This window comes from Lissotriton vulgaris, chromosome 5, assembly GCF_964263255.1.
Source record: "Lissotriton vulgaris chromosome 5, aLisVul1.2, whole genome shotgun sequence".
Taxonomy (NCBI): Eukaryota; Metazoa; Chordata; class Amphibia; order Caudata; family Salamandridae; genus Lissotriton; species Lissotriton vulgaris.
In genome coordinates this window covers 1,010,623,149-1,010,640,262 of record NC_141693.1, presented here as the reverse complement: position 1 = coordinate 1,010,640,262, position 17,114 = coordinate 1,010,623,149, and the positions used below count along the sequence as shown (strand labels likewise).

The following is a 17,114-nucleotide window of genomic DNA, read 5'->3' as shown; positions in this document are numbered from 1 at the left end:
CCAAAAGAAAGTGGTGAAATTATGTTCAGTGGTGCAATATAGCATAGAGATACAGTATCACGTATGAAACAACATTTTGAAAATGAACACTATGGTAATAAACACAGTGCCACTCCAATAAAGTTTGATGGTAAGGAGGAACCGGGTTATGTTTTTAAACAGTGCTAGAAAGTCCCTGGCCAACAGAGTTATTTACAGAAAATGATTCATTATCAACATCTGTAGTTGATTGCACGTTACCGGGAAAGGAGCAGACTGAAGGGAAGTGTCAGAATTGAAGTGCTGCTTAGGTTTTCACTAGAGAGCAGGAAACTGACACTATTTCTTATGGCTCAGACGCTATTTCATAAGAAAATGTTTGCTCGTGTTTAAATATCCATATTTACTTGATGACCATTTTATCAGGAAACACAGGTTCCAGTCCATACCTTTCAGTTAACACCATGCATTATGGAAGCTACAGTCCTGGTTTACCTGAAATGCAGTAACCTGCTATATACCAATATACTGTAGAAGGAAGAATAGTTGTTTTCCTTTGCTTATCCTTTCCAATGACGGATAAGTCTTCCAGTAGACTACTCATCTATGAAAATAATCCAGAGGCATCAGACTGGATCTGTAACATTTTGTAGTTTTGCTACCCGAGAGCCAAAGTGACTTAGAGTATCCAAATGCAAAGGGGTCATAAAGGCACCAGACAGGTTCTTGGTTCTCTTGGGATAGCGAGAAAATGCAAAACATGTGATTCCCTTTCTCCGATTGTCGCAGAAATTACTATCAAGCAAGACCAGAAAGCCCCATAATTATGCCATCCCCAAACACATACACTTTGGTAAGAGCTAACACAGACACCCACCAGGACCTCGTGGTCCTTGCAAATCTTAGCCACAATTTTTGGCATTGCACCTCACCATATAAGGGATCGAAAATCTGGGTTAAAGAGGGCTTCAATACAGATATGTTGTGATTTTATCATGAGTGAACACAATTGATGTCTTGACTGTGTTTTAAGGATCCATTAGATCACTTCAGGGAGTGATATCTGTGGTTTTGCAGAGAAATATTGTTCAGGTACCACGCAGATTAACTTTAAATGTTTACATACCCTGTCTGATGTTTGGGGACTTTTTTTTTTAATGACTGAATTTGCAGAAATATGGTTGCCCTGGTGATTAGCGTACCTGAAAAGGCATTATAGTCCACACATTTTAGTTGCAATGGAATACTCTATAGGAAGTATTTTAGTAACTGTGTACACATCCAGTTATCAGATTAATTTGCAAGTTTTAATAAAATGGGTTTTAGAGATGTAAGAATATTTTGTGACTTACATCACTTGGCAAGGAGCAGACAAACGCCATCAAGAGAATTACCAGACGCTGGTGTGATGCTGCAGACTCACCACCCTAGAGAAAGAAAAAGACAGCACGAGAATAACCATTTCTGTGAATCAAGTTTATAGATGTTTGCTGATTTCAGACACCCTATATAGCAAGGCTGCTAGATGTGTGTAGGACATCAATTGCAATATATGCACCATCAGATTTAGATTTACAACAATAAACCTAAATTAGGTTAAGCTGCAAAATTCTTCCATCTATTGATATAATTGTATATACATATATAAAGATATAGGCACATACATATACACACACAGATATACATACATCTATATATATATATATATGTACACACATATATATATATATATATATACACACAAACACACATGTACACTGACACAAACACACAAACACATGCACTTATACACACACAAATATACACACACACACATATACACCCGACAATATATGTACACACGTGCACACACATAAACATACACACACAAACATGTACACACACACATACACACACAAAAATATATTACCTACTGGCGGTCACCAGCAGGTAGTTGTAGTTAGGACCTAGTTTCCATAGACAAAACATTTTTGTTTTGCTAATAACTTTTGCGCCTTTTGATGAATAACAAACTTTTCAAAACTAGTTTGCCACTCACTTCAGTTGGTGTCAGTGGGCCATGAAAAAGGAGGGTCCCAAAACAAGTTTTCGCCATGCAATTTCCCAAAGGGATTTTACAAATCACTACAGAATGAACCACTGGTCAGAATTACACCACATTTGGCAGAATGCTAGCTCTTGGTCCAGAAAGAGCCCTTTTTGTAATTTGGAGAAATCCTTTAAGTAGTTTTGGAATTGTTAGACCTGGCATCATTTGCGTGAGTCTCTCTTCCATTTTTGACGGATTGCCTCCTCTGTTTTGATACGTTTTTTTTTTTTTTGAAACCTTTATTGTGCAGATTCAGCAAACAAATACGGGCCCACAACCACCTGGCCGGCCGCGAAACATTTAATGCACATTCGCAATCTATACGATAACCTAGTAGCCCGGCAGTCCGAATAAGCAATCGATCAGAGATACACTGGACCCACTTGTACCACCAGGAGACAGGAGGAGTGAAGGTTAATTTTTAAATTTTTGTTGAGACTTTTATACTAGAGAAATAGAACAAGAAGAGTCACAGTCCAGTCAATCCCGCTACAACACGAGTATGCAACGTTCAGTAGGGGAGTCCCAAGAGGGAAAGGAAAAGGTATAAGCAATGCAACAGCTTGACGAAATACACATCAGGATAATTGAGCACACAGTATGACTTGTGTCGATCAGAGCCCACCTCACAACGAACCAAACTACAACCCAAAGACAGAAATAAGACAAGAAAAGAAGTCGGAAGAAGAAAAAATAGGGCCCATAGAAACAAAAACGGACAAAAATAAATCCCCCCCCCCCCCATACCCCCCACCCTACACGCATGCAGAGGCTACGGCCTACCCCCCCCCCCCCCTAGCAGTGTGCCTGTCGCCCAAAAAAGAATACCCGAAATATAGAAACAGAGAAAAGTAAGAAAGGAAGAAAAGGAAAGTCATATATAAAGAAAGGTGGAGGAGGAGCCCGCTACCAGTCCCTCGGCGCCATCTTTCCACAGATCAAGCAGTTACATAATAGCCTAGGATATATTGTACGATAAAAGGATCGCAATACAAGCATACAGTGTGAAAAAGCGCAAAGTCAGCACACCGGATAACCCAAAGTACCAACACGGTCCATATCCAATACGGTCTGCAACCGGGAAACCATCAGGCAACAACAAAGAACGTTCATCCCTGTCCCGTCTTCTCTCTCCCCTCCCTGCCAACAAAGGTATCCCAGAAAGGTGCGAGCAGGAATCCAAAGGGGGCACATCGATACCCGCACACTGCCGAAGCAAGGACACCGAGGGCCAATGGTCCAGTCAAGGAGTGCATAACCCCCCTAGGAGACTCCAAGGTTGAACGGATGGGGAGAGTTTCGATGTCCTGCTCCTGTTGAAGCGAGTTCTGGGTGTCAAGGGGCGAGGCACGGGGAAAAGACTCATGTCTGAAACGCAAGCCAAGGGTCAGACATCGGTCGAGGCTGGTGTCGCTAATTCCAGAGGCAGCCCCGGATATTGGAGTCTCAAGGCAATCACTATGATGTGGGGCCGCCATCTTGTGGTAGTCGGACCCGGGGGGAAGCGCAGCACTGTGGTCCGGCAAGTCCGCCATGGTAGAGCCCTCCGGTGTAAACAGTATACTGTCAACCTTGCCAATCAGGGTGAGCGCGGAGAAAGTCGTTTCCTGACGGAAGGAGACGATGGCCGCCAGTAGAGCACCGTAGCCTTGGGTACATCCACGCTCACATCCACTCGCATCCCCCAGCTCACCATAAACGTAGCCGCTCGACGACCCCGACTCCCCAAGAATGTGCGCCATTGCTCACTGCACATGAGAGCCCTCCAAACCAGGGGCTGGCGCCTCACAGTACACAATAGGGCTATGCTGAGATACGGTGGCAAGCAGACACCAGGAAGCAGCAGTTGACAATATCCCAAAAGCCAGCCGGTCCGCTTGAAGTCAGTGGGGCATGTAGATGGGAGACCACTCGTTGGCAGCAGGGCATCAGTAGGGCAAACAATCGGCCACATACGATAAAGAGTCCCGCAAGTAGAAAAGCACTCCAAACCCAGGCGCCGGGCACAATCAATCCTTTACCTGCCGTCCGATGAAGCGGGAGGGCCGGAGCCGGCCGCGATTTCCCCAATTGGACCGGCCGGCGAGGCAGAGCTGCCGACGCCCGATGTTGTTCATTCCACAGCCGGCGCCATAATCTACTCGAGGCCCCGGTCTGAGGGCCGCCGCGGGTCTCGATCTTCAATCGAGTATTTCTCCCGGTTGCAGGGGAGCGCGGTCTTCAGGATTTCCCCACAAGCCGGCGGGGCATTACGGCTACCGCATCGCGCCGACTGAGCGCAGGATCGGGGACAGGATAGGCGCGATAGAAGAGTTGGTCGGCGGAGCCGAGGGACTACACGTCCGACCCGGTCGCCATCTTGGCTCCTCTGTTTTGATACGTTTTTGCTGGTTTTATGCGTTGGGCACTGTGCCACTGCTAATGAGTTCCATAGTACAAGTGCTCCATATGTTAAATTGATGTACGAATTGGTTACTCCATGATTGGGTTGTTTGATTTATCTGTCAGCCCCTAGTACAGTGCCCCATGTGTGCCCAGGGCTTGTAAATCAAATGCTGCTAGTGGGCTTGATTCCGGTCCAGGGAAGGCATGGCTTGGCAGTTCGGGCTGGAATGTTCCCATGAGGCACAGGGTCAGACTGATTTGCATATGGCCATGTCTGAACTGGGGTGGTGTGGACTGCAAAGAAACGATGGATTTAGGCCCAGATCACTGTACTGGGGTGAATGTATGACATTGTTCTGCATTCTGTCGTCAACTGTGGTTTTTGCATTTGCCACCCCGAGTGGGATGGGTATGCTCAGACGTGAGTCCCATGCACTCCACACCACTGGATTCAAGCAAGCCGGGCTCAAGACGGCTGGAATGCCAGAAACCGGTCCTCGGAAGCTTGTTTCCGGTCCAGGGAAGGCATGGCCTGGCAGATCGGGCTGGACTGTTCCCATGAGGCACAGGGTCAGACTGATTTACATATGGCCATGTCTGAACTGGGGTGGTGTGGACTGCAAAAAAACGATGGATTTAGGCCCAGATCACTGTACTGGGGTGAATGTATGACATTGTTCTGCATTCTGTCCATCAACTGTGGTTTTTGCTAGTGGACTTGCAGCACTAGTTGTGCCACCCACAGAAGCAGCTTGTAAAGTGTGTCTCAGGCCTGCCATTGCAAGGCCTGTGTGCAGTCTAGCACTGCCATGTCGACTTGGCCAAGTGCACCTACTGGCCAGTCCCTAAACCTTCCCTTTGCTTCATGTTAGACACCCCTATGGTAGGCCCAAGGGCAGGGTGCATTGTAAGTATGAGGTAGGACATGCTCCGATGTGTGTAGCATGTTCTAATAGTGAATTACAGCCATTTTCGTTTTTCACTATTGAAGGCTACCTGTTCTCATAGGCCGCAATGGGTAGTTAGATTATTACATTCTTATAATCCTAACCGACTCAGGGAACATGGTAGAAATTCGAATTTAGTAAGCCTGAACTCAGAATAGTAAAATACATCTTTTAGTAAAGTTGGTTTTAATATTCTGTATTTGGAAATACCACTTTTAGAAAGTAGGTATATCCTTGCCTAACTATCCAGGCCTGCCTCTGCTAGGATGTGTATTCATTGTGTGGGGTTGTGAGTGTCAGGGCTGGGGGATTCCAGAAGACAGGCTGAGGCAGCCCGTTGGTGAATAGAGAGATCTGCATCTAGATGGGAGGGAGGGGTTACACCTGGACCTGAATAGGGCTGGGCCTTCCCTCTACAATGCTGGCTCCACCTCCTGTGGCTTGTCTGATGTCAATGCCCTGCACTGTGAAAGGAGAGGAGGAATCATGTCAACAGAGTGCTCCAGAGCTGTATCTTCCCTCCCCTGTGCTGGCTCCACCTCCGGTGGGGCGGCTGATGTCTCTGCCCTGCACAGTGAAAGGAAGAAGAGAGTCATGTAATCAAAGTGCTCAGGAACTGGTTTGGACTAGGCAGAGGCCTCTCTGCCTTCAGAGAAAAAAGGATTTTGGGGTATATATATTGGGACCCTGATCCCAAGAAATTAGATAACTTCTGGACAAGAAACCTTTCTGCCAAGGAGAAAAACCAAGGAAGCTGCAGGAGTTGTACTGCCCTCTGTCAGTGTGCTGTTTGCGGGGTTGGCCTGCAGTGGTTGCTTCATTGCCAAGGGAAAGGAGAAGGAACTTGGTAAGTACTTTCATCTGCAGAATATTCTCCAAGGGCTTGAACTGTGCTTGCCTCCTGCTGAAGTCTCCGGAACAAAACACTTCACCTCCAGCTCCCCACTGAATTTCCTTGCTGGGAATTCTGCCTCCAGACACTTGTGTACCGCTGGGATCTGGAAGCGCGACGCATCGAGAAGAAGCTGAAATCATCGCATCACCGGAGAAGCGCGCCTTTGCCGCATCTCCCTGGAAGCATGTGTTCATCGAAGCTGCCTGCTGTCGCATCACCGGAGAAGCGGGACGCCATCATGAGAGTCGCCATTGCATCACCGGAGAAGCCTGTCACGGCTTCAAAGTACAGAGTTGTCGCAAGGCTGCCAGGGCGTCATCGCATCGCCGCATCAAGGGCGCCATCTTCTCGCATCGCAACTGGATCATCGCATCACATTAAGGGCCCATCTTGCACAACGCAACGGGCCCATAGGCCGAGAATCTACGCATCACCTCTGCACCAGTAAGGATCACAACGCATCCCCTACTCTTCGCAAGCATTGAGACACGACGCATCATCTCCCCCGGATCACAGAACCGACGCATCTCCCCTTTTGTTTACTTTGCGTTTCGCCTCCAGCTACTTTGTTGAGAACTTTGTCACATTCATCATCAACTTGAACTAAGCAACTTTAATAATCTTTTAAGCAATCTTAAGTGTAGTATTGTGGATTTTTGTCGTTTGTGGTCTTGTGTTATTATTATTATTATTATTATTATTCTGAGTTTTGTATAGCGCCTGGTTACCAATAGGCATCCCAGCGCTTATCAGAACATAACATAATATGTTGAAGTCTATATAAAGGATACTTATTTTTATAAAACCTGTGTTGTGTCCATCTGGAGTGTTTTCACTGTATTACTGTGTATATTCACAAATGCTTAACACACTGCCTCTGAGATAAGCCTGTCTGCTCGTGCCAAGCTACCAAAGGGGTGAGCTGGGGTTATTAAGGAGAGTAATCCCCTTATCCTGACTTAGAAGTAAGGGTCCATATTTGGACAAAGGTGAATTCCATTGCCAACTAGAGACCCCCAGATCTAACAGGAATTATTAAAGAAGAAAGGTATTTGTTTATATCTATTGACGCAGATCATCTGTGACTAGCTAGCTGCAACCTGACAGGAAAGTTGCGACTGCCATTTAAGCTACCAAGACACAGTCCCGGAGCCTCAAAATGAAAGTGTAAACAGATAGAAGTGGTCAGGGTAGAGGTAGACCCCATGGTTGTGATTGAGGAGTTTCTGAGAGACCCCTGATGGGCACAAAATTGCTTAAAAACATTTTATTTCCACGCGCATAGATCCACCACAGCCTCCATGTGAATCTGTGACAGATCCACGGATCCAGCACCCAATTAAAGAAAAAAAATACACCCACTCACATACCCACCTACACACACTCCATAATACTCCCACTCACCGACCCATGCAGCTACACACATACCGACTTCCAGACCCAAACACCCACTCAAAGACCCACTCACAGACCCACACAGCCACTTACAGACCCAGTCACTCACACACCCATCACAGATCCATACAGCCACTCACACCTACTCACACACCCACAAAATCTCACATAGCCACTCACACACCCACAGAACCATTTAGACACCCATTCACAGACCCATAGTCACTCACACACCCATACAGCTACTCACCCTCATTCACAGACCTATACAGCCACCCACTCACCAACACACATAACTACTCCCACACCCACTCACAGACCCACCCACCCACTCACCGACCCACACGCGCACTCACAGACCCATACAGCCACTCACACACCCACTTAATAACATATACTGCCACTCACACACTCACTCAGACCCATACAGAGACTCTCACACCCAATCACACCCACATAATCTCTCACACACCCATTCACAGACCCACACACACTCACCAACTTATATATCCACTCACACGCCCACTCACCGATCCATACAGACACACTCACACCCATACCCTCAAAACCACTCCCACCCTGTCACCCACCCACACACCCATACAGCCACTCACACACCCAAAAAACCATTCACACACCTACTCACAAAACCTCTCTCACATCCAGTCATATACCCATATAGGTACTCAAACAGCCACAAAACAGCTCACACACCTACAAAACCACTCACACATGCCTTTAAACTAGCCTTGTGTGCCATATATGGCCTTTCCTTCTAGTTTCAGTGCCAATCAGTATCTTTCCATGTACGGTGATCTCATGCTTTATGATAAAGGTATTTATGCCATGTATTGACTATGAACCGGCAGTCTCCTCTGCGCACTGGCTGGGTGACGGTGAGGCTCCTCTATAGAGTATTTTGTGTTAATAAACGATTGATTTTTCTTCACTGCCAACTGACTGATTATTTTGGTAAACCATATAGGAGCTATTAAACAGTTACTGGGCACACGTGTAAGGTAAATAGTACAGATACTACGATGTTTAACACATAAGAATTTGGCCGACACCGGTTGAGAGAAAGATACTTTGTTTTTATGGAGATTTCTTTCTTTTTTTTCAAAACATATAACGCCAGCCGCCCTCCAACTCGTCGCGGCTTAGCCCCCGCGGCTCTCAGCGCCGGCGACGGCCGGGTATTTATGGGCCTGACGCTCCAGCGCCATCCATTTTCAGGGCTAGTTGATTCGGCAGGTGAGTTGTTACACACTCCTTAGCGGATTCAGACTTCCATGGCCACCGTCCTGCTATATAGGAGCTATTGGTAGGTATAGCTCCTTATGTTATTTTTGTAGTACATAACTGTTTTACCTCAGGTTTGAAACCAGAGACATGCAACCAGGCGTGTCATTGAATTAGGTCACTAGAGTTAATGCCTGAGCTGCACAGTCCACTATGTCCAGGGCACAGTGCATGATGGGGTTGGATTTGAGCTTCCCTTCAGAGACAAGCTTGTGTTTCTGTTTTTTGTACTCATCTGGGAGATTCTGGAGGAGCTTCTCTATCTCATCCCAGTGAGCACTGTCCCAACGTGAGACTACCCTGATAGAGTTTGCAATTCTCCACTGGGCTGGCAACTCGGGAGGGGGTCACATGTTTGCCCACTGCATTTATCTTTCTACCCTCTGGTGGAGGAGAACTACCAGTGCCCTGTGCATTAGTTCGCTTTTGCCCCATATGTACAATCAGGGAGTCATGTGTTAGTTGGTCCATAATGTATGGTAGGTCAGAGGGAGATGCATTGTATTTTTTTTAATCAACTCTTGGGTTACACTACCCTAGGTTTCACAGGGTCTTTAAAGGTTTTAGCATGGTTTAGGCATTGGACTAGTGCCGATGTTTCCTCAACTTAGGTGGAGAAGAGGGTCCCTGGGAAAGCTCCATCTCAAAAGTTAGTTTCAATTCATGGGACAGGAAGATGTGCTCCTTCGGAGGTGGCTTAGTTATAATTCACTCTGTCTTAGGGTGGACGGAGAGGCGCCACAGTCTGGCACGGAGCTCCTCCTGGTGTCCAAGCAGGATGGGCTACTCTTGATCTTCTGACCCTGCCGCTGACAGAGCTTTGGGTGCCCAATGCTTTAACAACGATACTGGTTTTTGCAATTTGTGTGTGGGATTGATTTACAGAGCATTTAGGCCCAGATCTCTGTACTGGGGTGAATATATGACATTAAACTGCATTATGTCCATCAACTGTGGTTTTTAGGTCTCGCCTGTCAATGCGCATGCGCATTGAGCGGAGCGAGACTATAGGGGCTTATACAGACTTTAACTAGACTGGCGATTTGATGCTGTGCCCGTGCGCTTTTAGGTCAATGCGCAAGCGCATTGACCTAAAAAGCGCATGCACAGCATCAAATCGCCAGCCATCTGTTCCCCAGCAGCTCTTCCTGCTCCGCCCCACAAGCTATCACCAGCGTGCGCTCTGCCTCAGCCGCATTTTTTTTACAACTTGTTTCACTCCTCACACCTCCCACACCTTTGAAGTGAAGCATGGCTTCACTTCAAAGACCCCTGCTGCTTCACACTATTCACGGCCGCCAGGCCGTGTCTTTCCCTCATCGCCGCTCTCCCCGCTCTGCCCCCTAAGCTGCAGAAACCTAGATGCTTGTCGTAGTGCCCGGAATTCTGAGCAGTTCACGTAATCACACTATTCACGGCCGTCAGGCCGTGTCTCTCCCTCATCGCCGCTCTCCCCGCTCCGCCCCCTAACTTCTTACCTTGTTTTAAATCTGACATTATGATGCTAGCTGCAGAGAATGTCATGTATCATTCAAATGCATCCTGCATTGAAAATGAGCCAGTGTCTCATTTTAGTCCCATAAATAGCAAAGAGAAATAATAATAAGAAAGGAACTCAGTCACGTGAATGTGACATTCATTGTTTGGTGCAGCGAAAATACTCTTTTTAAAGTGGCCGTGAGCTTTGCTACAACCTTCAGCTCAAATATGTTTTTGTTTCTTTAGAGAAAAAGGTATATTCGATGTTTATCAAAGAATTAAATAGTGTAGCCAATTGAAGCCGGGAGTTTTGTGCGCCACTGTTTCTCCCATTTTTTTTTCAAAAGCCAACGCATGTTTGTGCAGTGTGTTGATGCGAACACGTACATTTAGTAAAGCGTTAATGTTTTCAAAACACATTTGACCAAAAGTCCTTTTTTTTAAGCGGCGGAACAAAGAGTGTCAATTTCATTCGCACTTTTGCTCTAATTTGCTGCATGGTTAAAATGTACAATTTTCGCCCGCCAGTGTGTCCCTCTCCTTCGCAAACCTATTGCTAGAGTGCCTGTCACAGCTGCGCGAAGGACACTTGCTCTGAATTAAGCGGGCAAGGCAAAGGGATTCTCTGACAAAGAATTCATCCATTCTCTGTATTAGAATAGTGGGACATTGAGGGCTCAACTGAAGGCTCAGGGCTACATCCGCATTGGTATGTACCCTTCTGTTTTATTTACCTTACGAGGGCCATGCATGGTCTGTCATTAGGCCGGTCCCGCCTCAGAAGCACCACTGAGTACTGTATCCAGTTATATATTTCGAGCGCATATGGGGTCCCGTAGGCATTCAGCCCCACGTATGTTCTGTAGCCTATTGCATGTCTGGTTCAAATATGTTATCTCAATATTTCAAGCTTTATTACAGATGTCAAAAAAAGATGTTAATATTTCACTTCTGTTCTTGGATTTACGTCACAATAAAATACACTGAACATAATCTTCACAAAAGTTATTTACAAAAGTTTAAGCTATTGCCAATATAAATTACAATAACTTATTTAAGTATTAATTATAAAAAAAAGCCAATGTTATGTGTAATAGCAATACATCTAAGTCATATAAATACAACACATATTGCATTACAAATGCTATAGGTGTCACATTTGCGAAAGTTATAACTATTGCAACTACAACTCCACCCTCCAACTACTAATCCACCCTCCAACTCCACACGTAAATAGCGTTAGGCAACATTTATTTCAATAACTAAACATCGGATTACACACTTGTAGGTATTCAAAAATGAAAAATGCATTTTTCCCTTCTTTCTTTTTGAATTGTCTTACTATAGGACATACAACAAATAATGTTTTACTAAGGTGAGTTTTTCCACACCAGCAAGAGACAGTGGTATAATACAGCATGTTTTCTACTAAAAATAGGCAGACAGGGCTACCATGAATTATAAATATGTAAGACACCACATCAATTCAATCCACAACACACAATTCCACATCATGCCACAAAATTCAACAGCACACCACATAATTAAACTACACTACATACAAATCCACAACACAATCATATCACATAATTACACTTCATGACACAATCCCACTCCAGATAATTCCAGTACACTCACAACCACATAATTACTATCCACATAATTCCACTGCACACTATGACATCTAATTTTCATACACCATACAAATACACTGCATACCACACAATCCCCCCCCCCCCCGAATTCAACACACATAATTCCACTCCAAACCACATATATCCAATCCACTCCAAACCAAAACACATAGATAAAAGGCATTGCCATTTACAATGACAATAGCTCAGGTGGTGGTGCTGTATAATAATGTTGTTGTGCAAAGTGCTGTGGTGCTGCAGAGTGATGCTGTGGAAGAGCAGAGTGGGACTGTAGGGGTGCTGAGTGATACTGTGGTGGTGCTGAGTGGTGCTTTGGTGGTGCTCAGTGATGCAGTGGTCTTGATGAATGGTGCTGTTGTGGTGATGCGTAATGCTGGGGTGGTGATCAGTGAACACCAACACAGCAGCACTCAGCACCACACTAGCATTACTCAGCACCACACTAGCATTACTCAGCGACACACTAGCATCACTCAGCAACACACCAGCATCACTCACCACCACCACAACACCACTCACCATCACAACATCATCACTCAACGCTATTACAGCATCACTCATCACAACAACATTATCATACAGCACCACCACATTATCACTCAGCACCACCACAGGACCACTCACAGCACCACCAAATTACCTTTGACCACAACTACATTGTCACCCATCACCACAACATTATCTCTAGACAACAACACAGCACCACTTAGCACAACCACAGCAGTACACATAAGCACCATAACACTAGTCAGCACCACAACACCATCACAAAAAAGCTAACTTATACTCATTAGCAAACATATACAGTGACATTTCATTATAAAAATGCGCAACCAAAAAAACATTCCAAAAAATAAACAAATGTAAACATAGCAATTAATAAGCATCTGTGGTAAAAAAATGAAAAGGAGGTAAACATTGTCTCTAATGAGCAAACACAAACAAAATAACTGTGCATCTATGTTAATGCAAGCGAAGCTTTTGCAGTGCAATTAGATGTGTACCTTACTAAAAAATTGATAACTTTTTAAATGCATAACATTAAAAAAATTACTGATGTGTTTCTTTTTTAATTCAGCGCAAATACCAGCATCAATCAACATTACATAGGTCTCTTTTAGCTTCAGAAACAACGTTCACAACATTAATACATTTTAAGTGTACAATATTCACAGAGAAAAACTGATCACTTATAGGCATCATCACAACACCTCACACTCACACCCACTCACACCCTCACCCACCCTCACCCTCACCCTCAGCCTCACACACCCTCACTCACCCTCACCCTCCCTCACACACCCTCACACGCCATCACTCACCAACACACCCTCACCCACCCTCACAACCCCCTCACCCTCACACACCCTCACACCCTCACCCACTCACCCACTCACCCTCAATCACCATCACCCTCTCACCCTCACACCCCCTCACACACCCTCACCCTCACACACACACACCCTCACCCTCACCCCCACACTGTCACACACTCAACCTTCAAACTTGCACACCCTCACTCACCTGCACACCCTCACAACACTCACCCTCACTCACCCTCTCACACCCCCTTACACTCACCCCCTTCATCCTCACACACCCTCACAACCCTCACACATACTCACACCGTCACCCTCACTCACCATCACACACCCTCACACCCCCTAACCCTCACATCCACTCACCCTCACACTGTCAAAGTCCACCCTCCAACTCCACCCTACAACTACAATACAAAATAAACTAATTTAAACATAGCAATTAATACGCATCTGTGGTAAAAAAATTAAAAGGAGGTAAACATTGTCTCTAATGAGCACACACAAACAAAATAACTGCGCATCTATGTTAATGCAAGCCAAGCTTTTGCAGTGCAATTTGATGTGTAACTTACTAAAAAATTGATAACTTTTTAAATGCATAATATTAAAAAAACTACTGATGTGTTTCTTTTTTAATTCAGCGCAAATACCAGCATCAATCAACATTATATAGGTCTCTTTTAGCTTCTGAAAGAACGTTCACAACATTAATACATTTTAAGTGTACAATATTCACGGAGAAAAACGATCACTTATAGGCATCATGACAACACCTCACACTCACACCCACTCACTTCCTTAGCCTCCCTCACACCCTCACACACCCTCAATCACTCACACCCTCACACACCATCACTCACCAACACACCCTCACTCACCCTCACAACCTCAACCCCGTCACCCTCACACACCCTCACACCCTCGCCCACTCACCCTCACACACCATCACTCACCATCACCCCCTCACCCTCACACACCCTCACCCTCACCCACACAGTCACACACTCAACCTTCAAACTCGCACACCCTCACTCACCTTCACACCCTCACAACACTCACCCTCACTCACCCTCAAACTCTCACCCTCACTCACCCACACCTATCATCACACACTCTCACACCCCCTTACCCTCACCCCCTCATCCTCACACCCTCACACATATTCACACCATCACCCTCACTCACCCTCACACACCATCACACACCCTCACACCCCCTAACCCTCACATCCACTCACCCTCACACTGTCAAAGTCCACCTTCCAACTCCACCCTACAACTACAATACCACCCTACAACTACAACTACACCCTCCAACTACTAATCCACGCTCCAACTCCACACGTAAATAGCGTTAGGCAACATTTATTTCAATAACTAAACATCGGATTACACACTTGTAGGTATTCAAAAATGAAAACTTAATGCATCGCGAGGACAGTGCAGCAATTAATACATCAAAATGCAGAAAGGGATTGTAAAATAAAACATTTTTTTTTTAAAAACAATAAATGCAAACAAAATAGGGAAATATCTGAATACACAGCGAGTAATAGAACAATTTAAAAGGGGACAAAGTCATCTAAAGGACACAAATTCACAACATAAAACAGTTACTAAAGTAAGCAAAAAAAAAAAACATTAAACAATGGCGGGAAAAATCCACAAAACAAAGTGCGTAATCACAAGAGTACGAGACTTCACAGCCTAATTGCAATTCTTCCAGAACTACAATACAGTATTTCGCTCAGACTAACAAAAAAAATAAAAACAATTAATAAAGGTGGCATCATACGTATACTTTGCCATTAATCATACGCATCAAAACATGTAGGTTTCAAACTATACAGCAAATATAGCTTCTACGTACCATTACAGTCAGTCATAAGCTTTTATTCGATATGCAAGATATCTTATAAGCGCACATACAATACAGCCATTTACATATGTACAAAAAGCATCATTTAAAAAAAGGCAATATTAAATCTCATTTAAAAAGGATAAAAGGGCATGAATGCCCAGAATAATTTAGCTAAAAAAGGAATTAAATCGCTACTGCCAGTCTCTTGCAACGAATAAGCCAAAACTGCTTTAAAAATGTGGCTATGCCACATACAATAGGAGGGGAAGTGTCCGTCATTAGGATGCGCAAAGCTACTAAGTAGCTACGTGTACCCATGTTTCGGCAAAGAGGTTTAAGCCAAAAGCTCCTAGGCTTTGCATAGTCCGGGCATTCAAATAGGATATGCGTGATGGACTCTATCCTACTCGGACAACAAGCACAGTTTGGGGACGTACGAGCAGCTGATTTCCAGTTTGATACCAGAGCCCCAAGCGGGAGCGACCCTACTCTAAATTTAAAATACAGTGCTCGGTCAAAAGGGAGGGTGATAAGGTCCAGGTAAGGCTCAAATACTACGACATCTTTTACTAATAAAAAGGCAGCAGTGGACTTGCAATGGTCCGGGTTTGTAACTAGTTGTTCCGCAGCCCATTTCCAGTAAAGTCTCTTCACGGCCTCTTTTGGTGGAGCTGAACGTGATGACCAACAGTCCCCCAATCCGATTTTCTCCAGAAGCTTTTTAGTGTCTCTCAGCCATCTTATTTTTGCCCAGCCGCCCAAGCTCATTATTTCCGCCAACCCATCAGCATACGATTTTAGCTCTTCACCCCTCCAGATTCGTGTCCATAGAAGGAGAGGGCGCAGCTGGGCTTGCTCTTTGATGTTTTTGCAGCCTGTATCCATCAGCACAGGTACAGTTGGGGTGCTCAGAGGGATGGCGATAATGGATTTTAGGAGCTTACTCTCCGCTGTAGCCAGAGCGTCTAGACGGCAATGCCCCCACAGTTCTGCCCCATACAGGGCTGATGTTGCTACCTTAGCCTTGTAGATATCAATTGCTGGGGTAAGCGATCTCCTAGGCGAAGCCAGGAATTCCCTGAGGAGGGCTCCTCCTACTCTCTTATGGTTGAGGACCATCTTATCGATGTGGGGTGCCCAGGTCATTCTATCCGTAATCCGAATTCCCAGGTAGTCGAATTCGGATACTTTCTCCAAGGCAACAGAGTTAAGCATAGGTGGGCGGCCCAGTTTCCTTGGAGGATTTAGGACTAGGTACTTAGTTTTGTCCACGTTAATTACTAGTCCCTTTGCAGCACAAAAATCCTGGAAGCGGGTTAACAGTTTCTGGAGGCCTTGCGGGGTCTTGGAGATCAGGAGCGTGTCATCCGCAAAAAGCAGGGTGGGGATCCGCACTCCTCCGAGACAGGGGGCGTCGGCTGGTTCTAGTTGGAGATGTTCTACCACCCCATTCACATATAAGGAGAAAAGGGTGGGCGCCAGAACGCATCCCTGCCTCACGCCCCTGGACACTGGTATTTTCTCTGTAAGCTCTCCGTTTTTACCCCAGCGAACCTGAGCGAAGGTATGGGCGTGAAGGCTAATGAGGAGGGACAAGATGTAAGGGGGCAACCCCAGATCGTGAAGCACCCTCCATAACTCCTCCCGGGGGACTAGGTCAAAGGCAGTCCTTAGGTCTATAAAGGCCAAGTATAGACTGCCCTTGCCTAGCTCCACCACCTTCCACCCCAGAAGTGCCAGCCTGAACACCTGCTCTATTGTCCCCATTCCTGCCCGAAAACCTGCCTGGAAGTCCGATAGTATTTT

At 45.5% G+C, this 17,114-nt stretch overlaps 1 protein-coding gene across 1 annotated transcript in view; it reads right to left on the bottom strand.

Annotated features, from left to right (window-relative positions):
- Nucleotides 1-17,114, bottom strand: part of MMS19 (MMS19 cytosolic iron-sulfur assembly component) — a 479,913-nt gene that overhangs the window by 121,419 nt on the left and 341,380 nt on the right. The window contains exon 22 of the mRNA XM_086922625.1: nt 1,332-1,406. Coding sequence (XP_086778751.1) covers nt 1,332-1,406 — 75 coding nt within the window. The remainder of the gene's footprint in view (nt 1-1,331; nt 1,407-17,114) is intronic.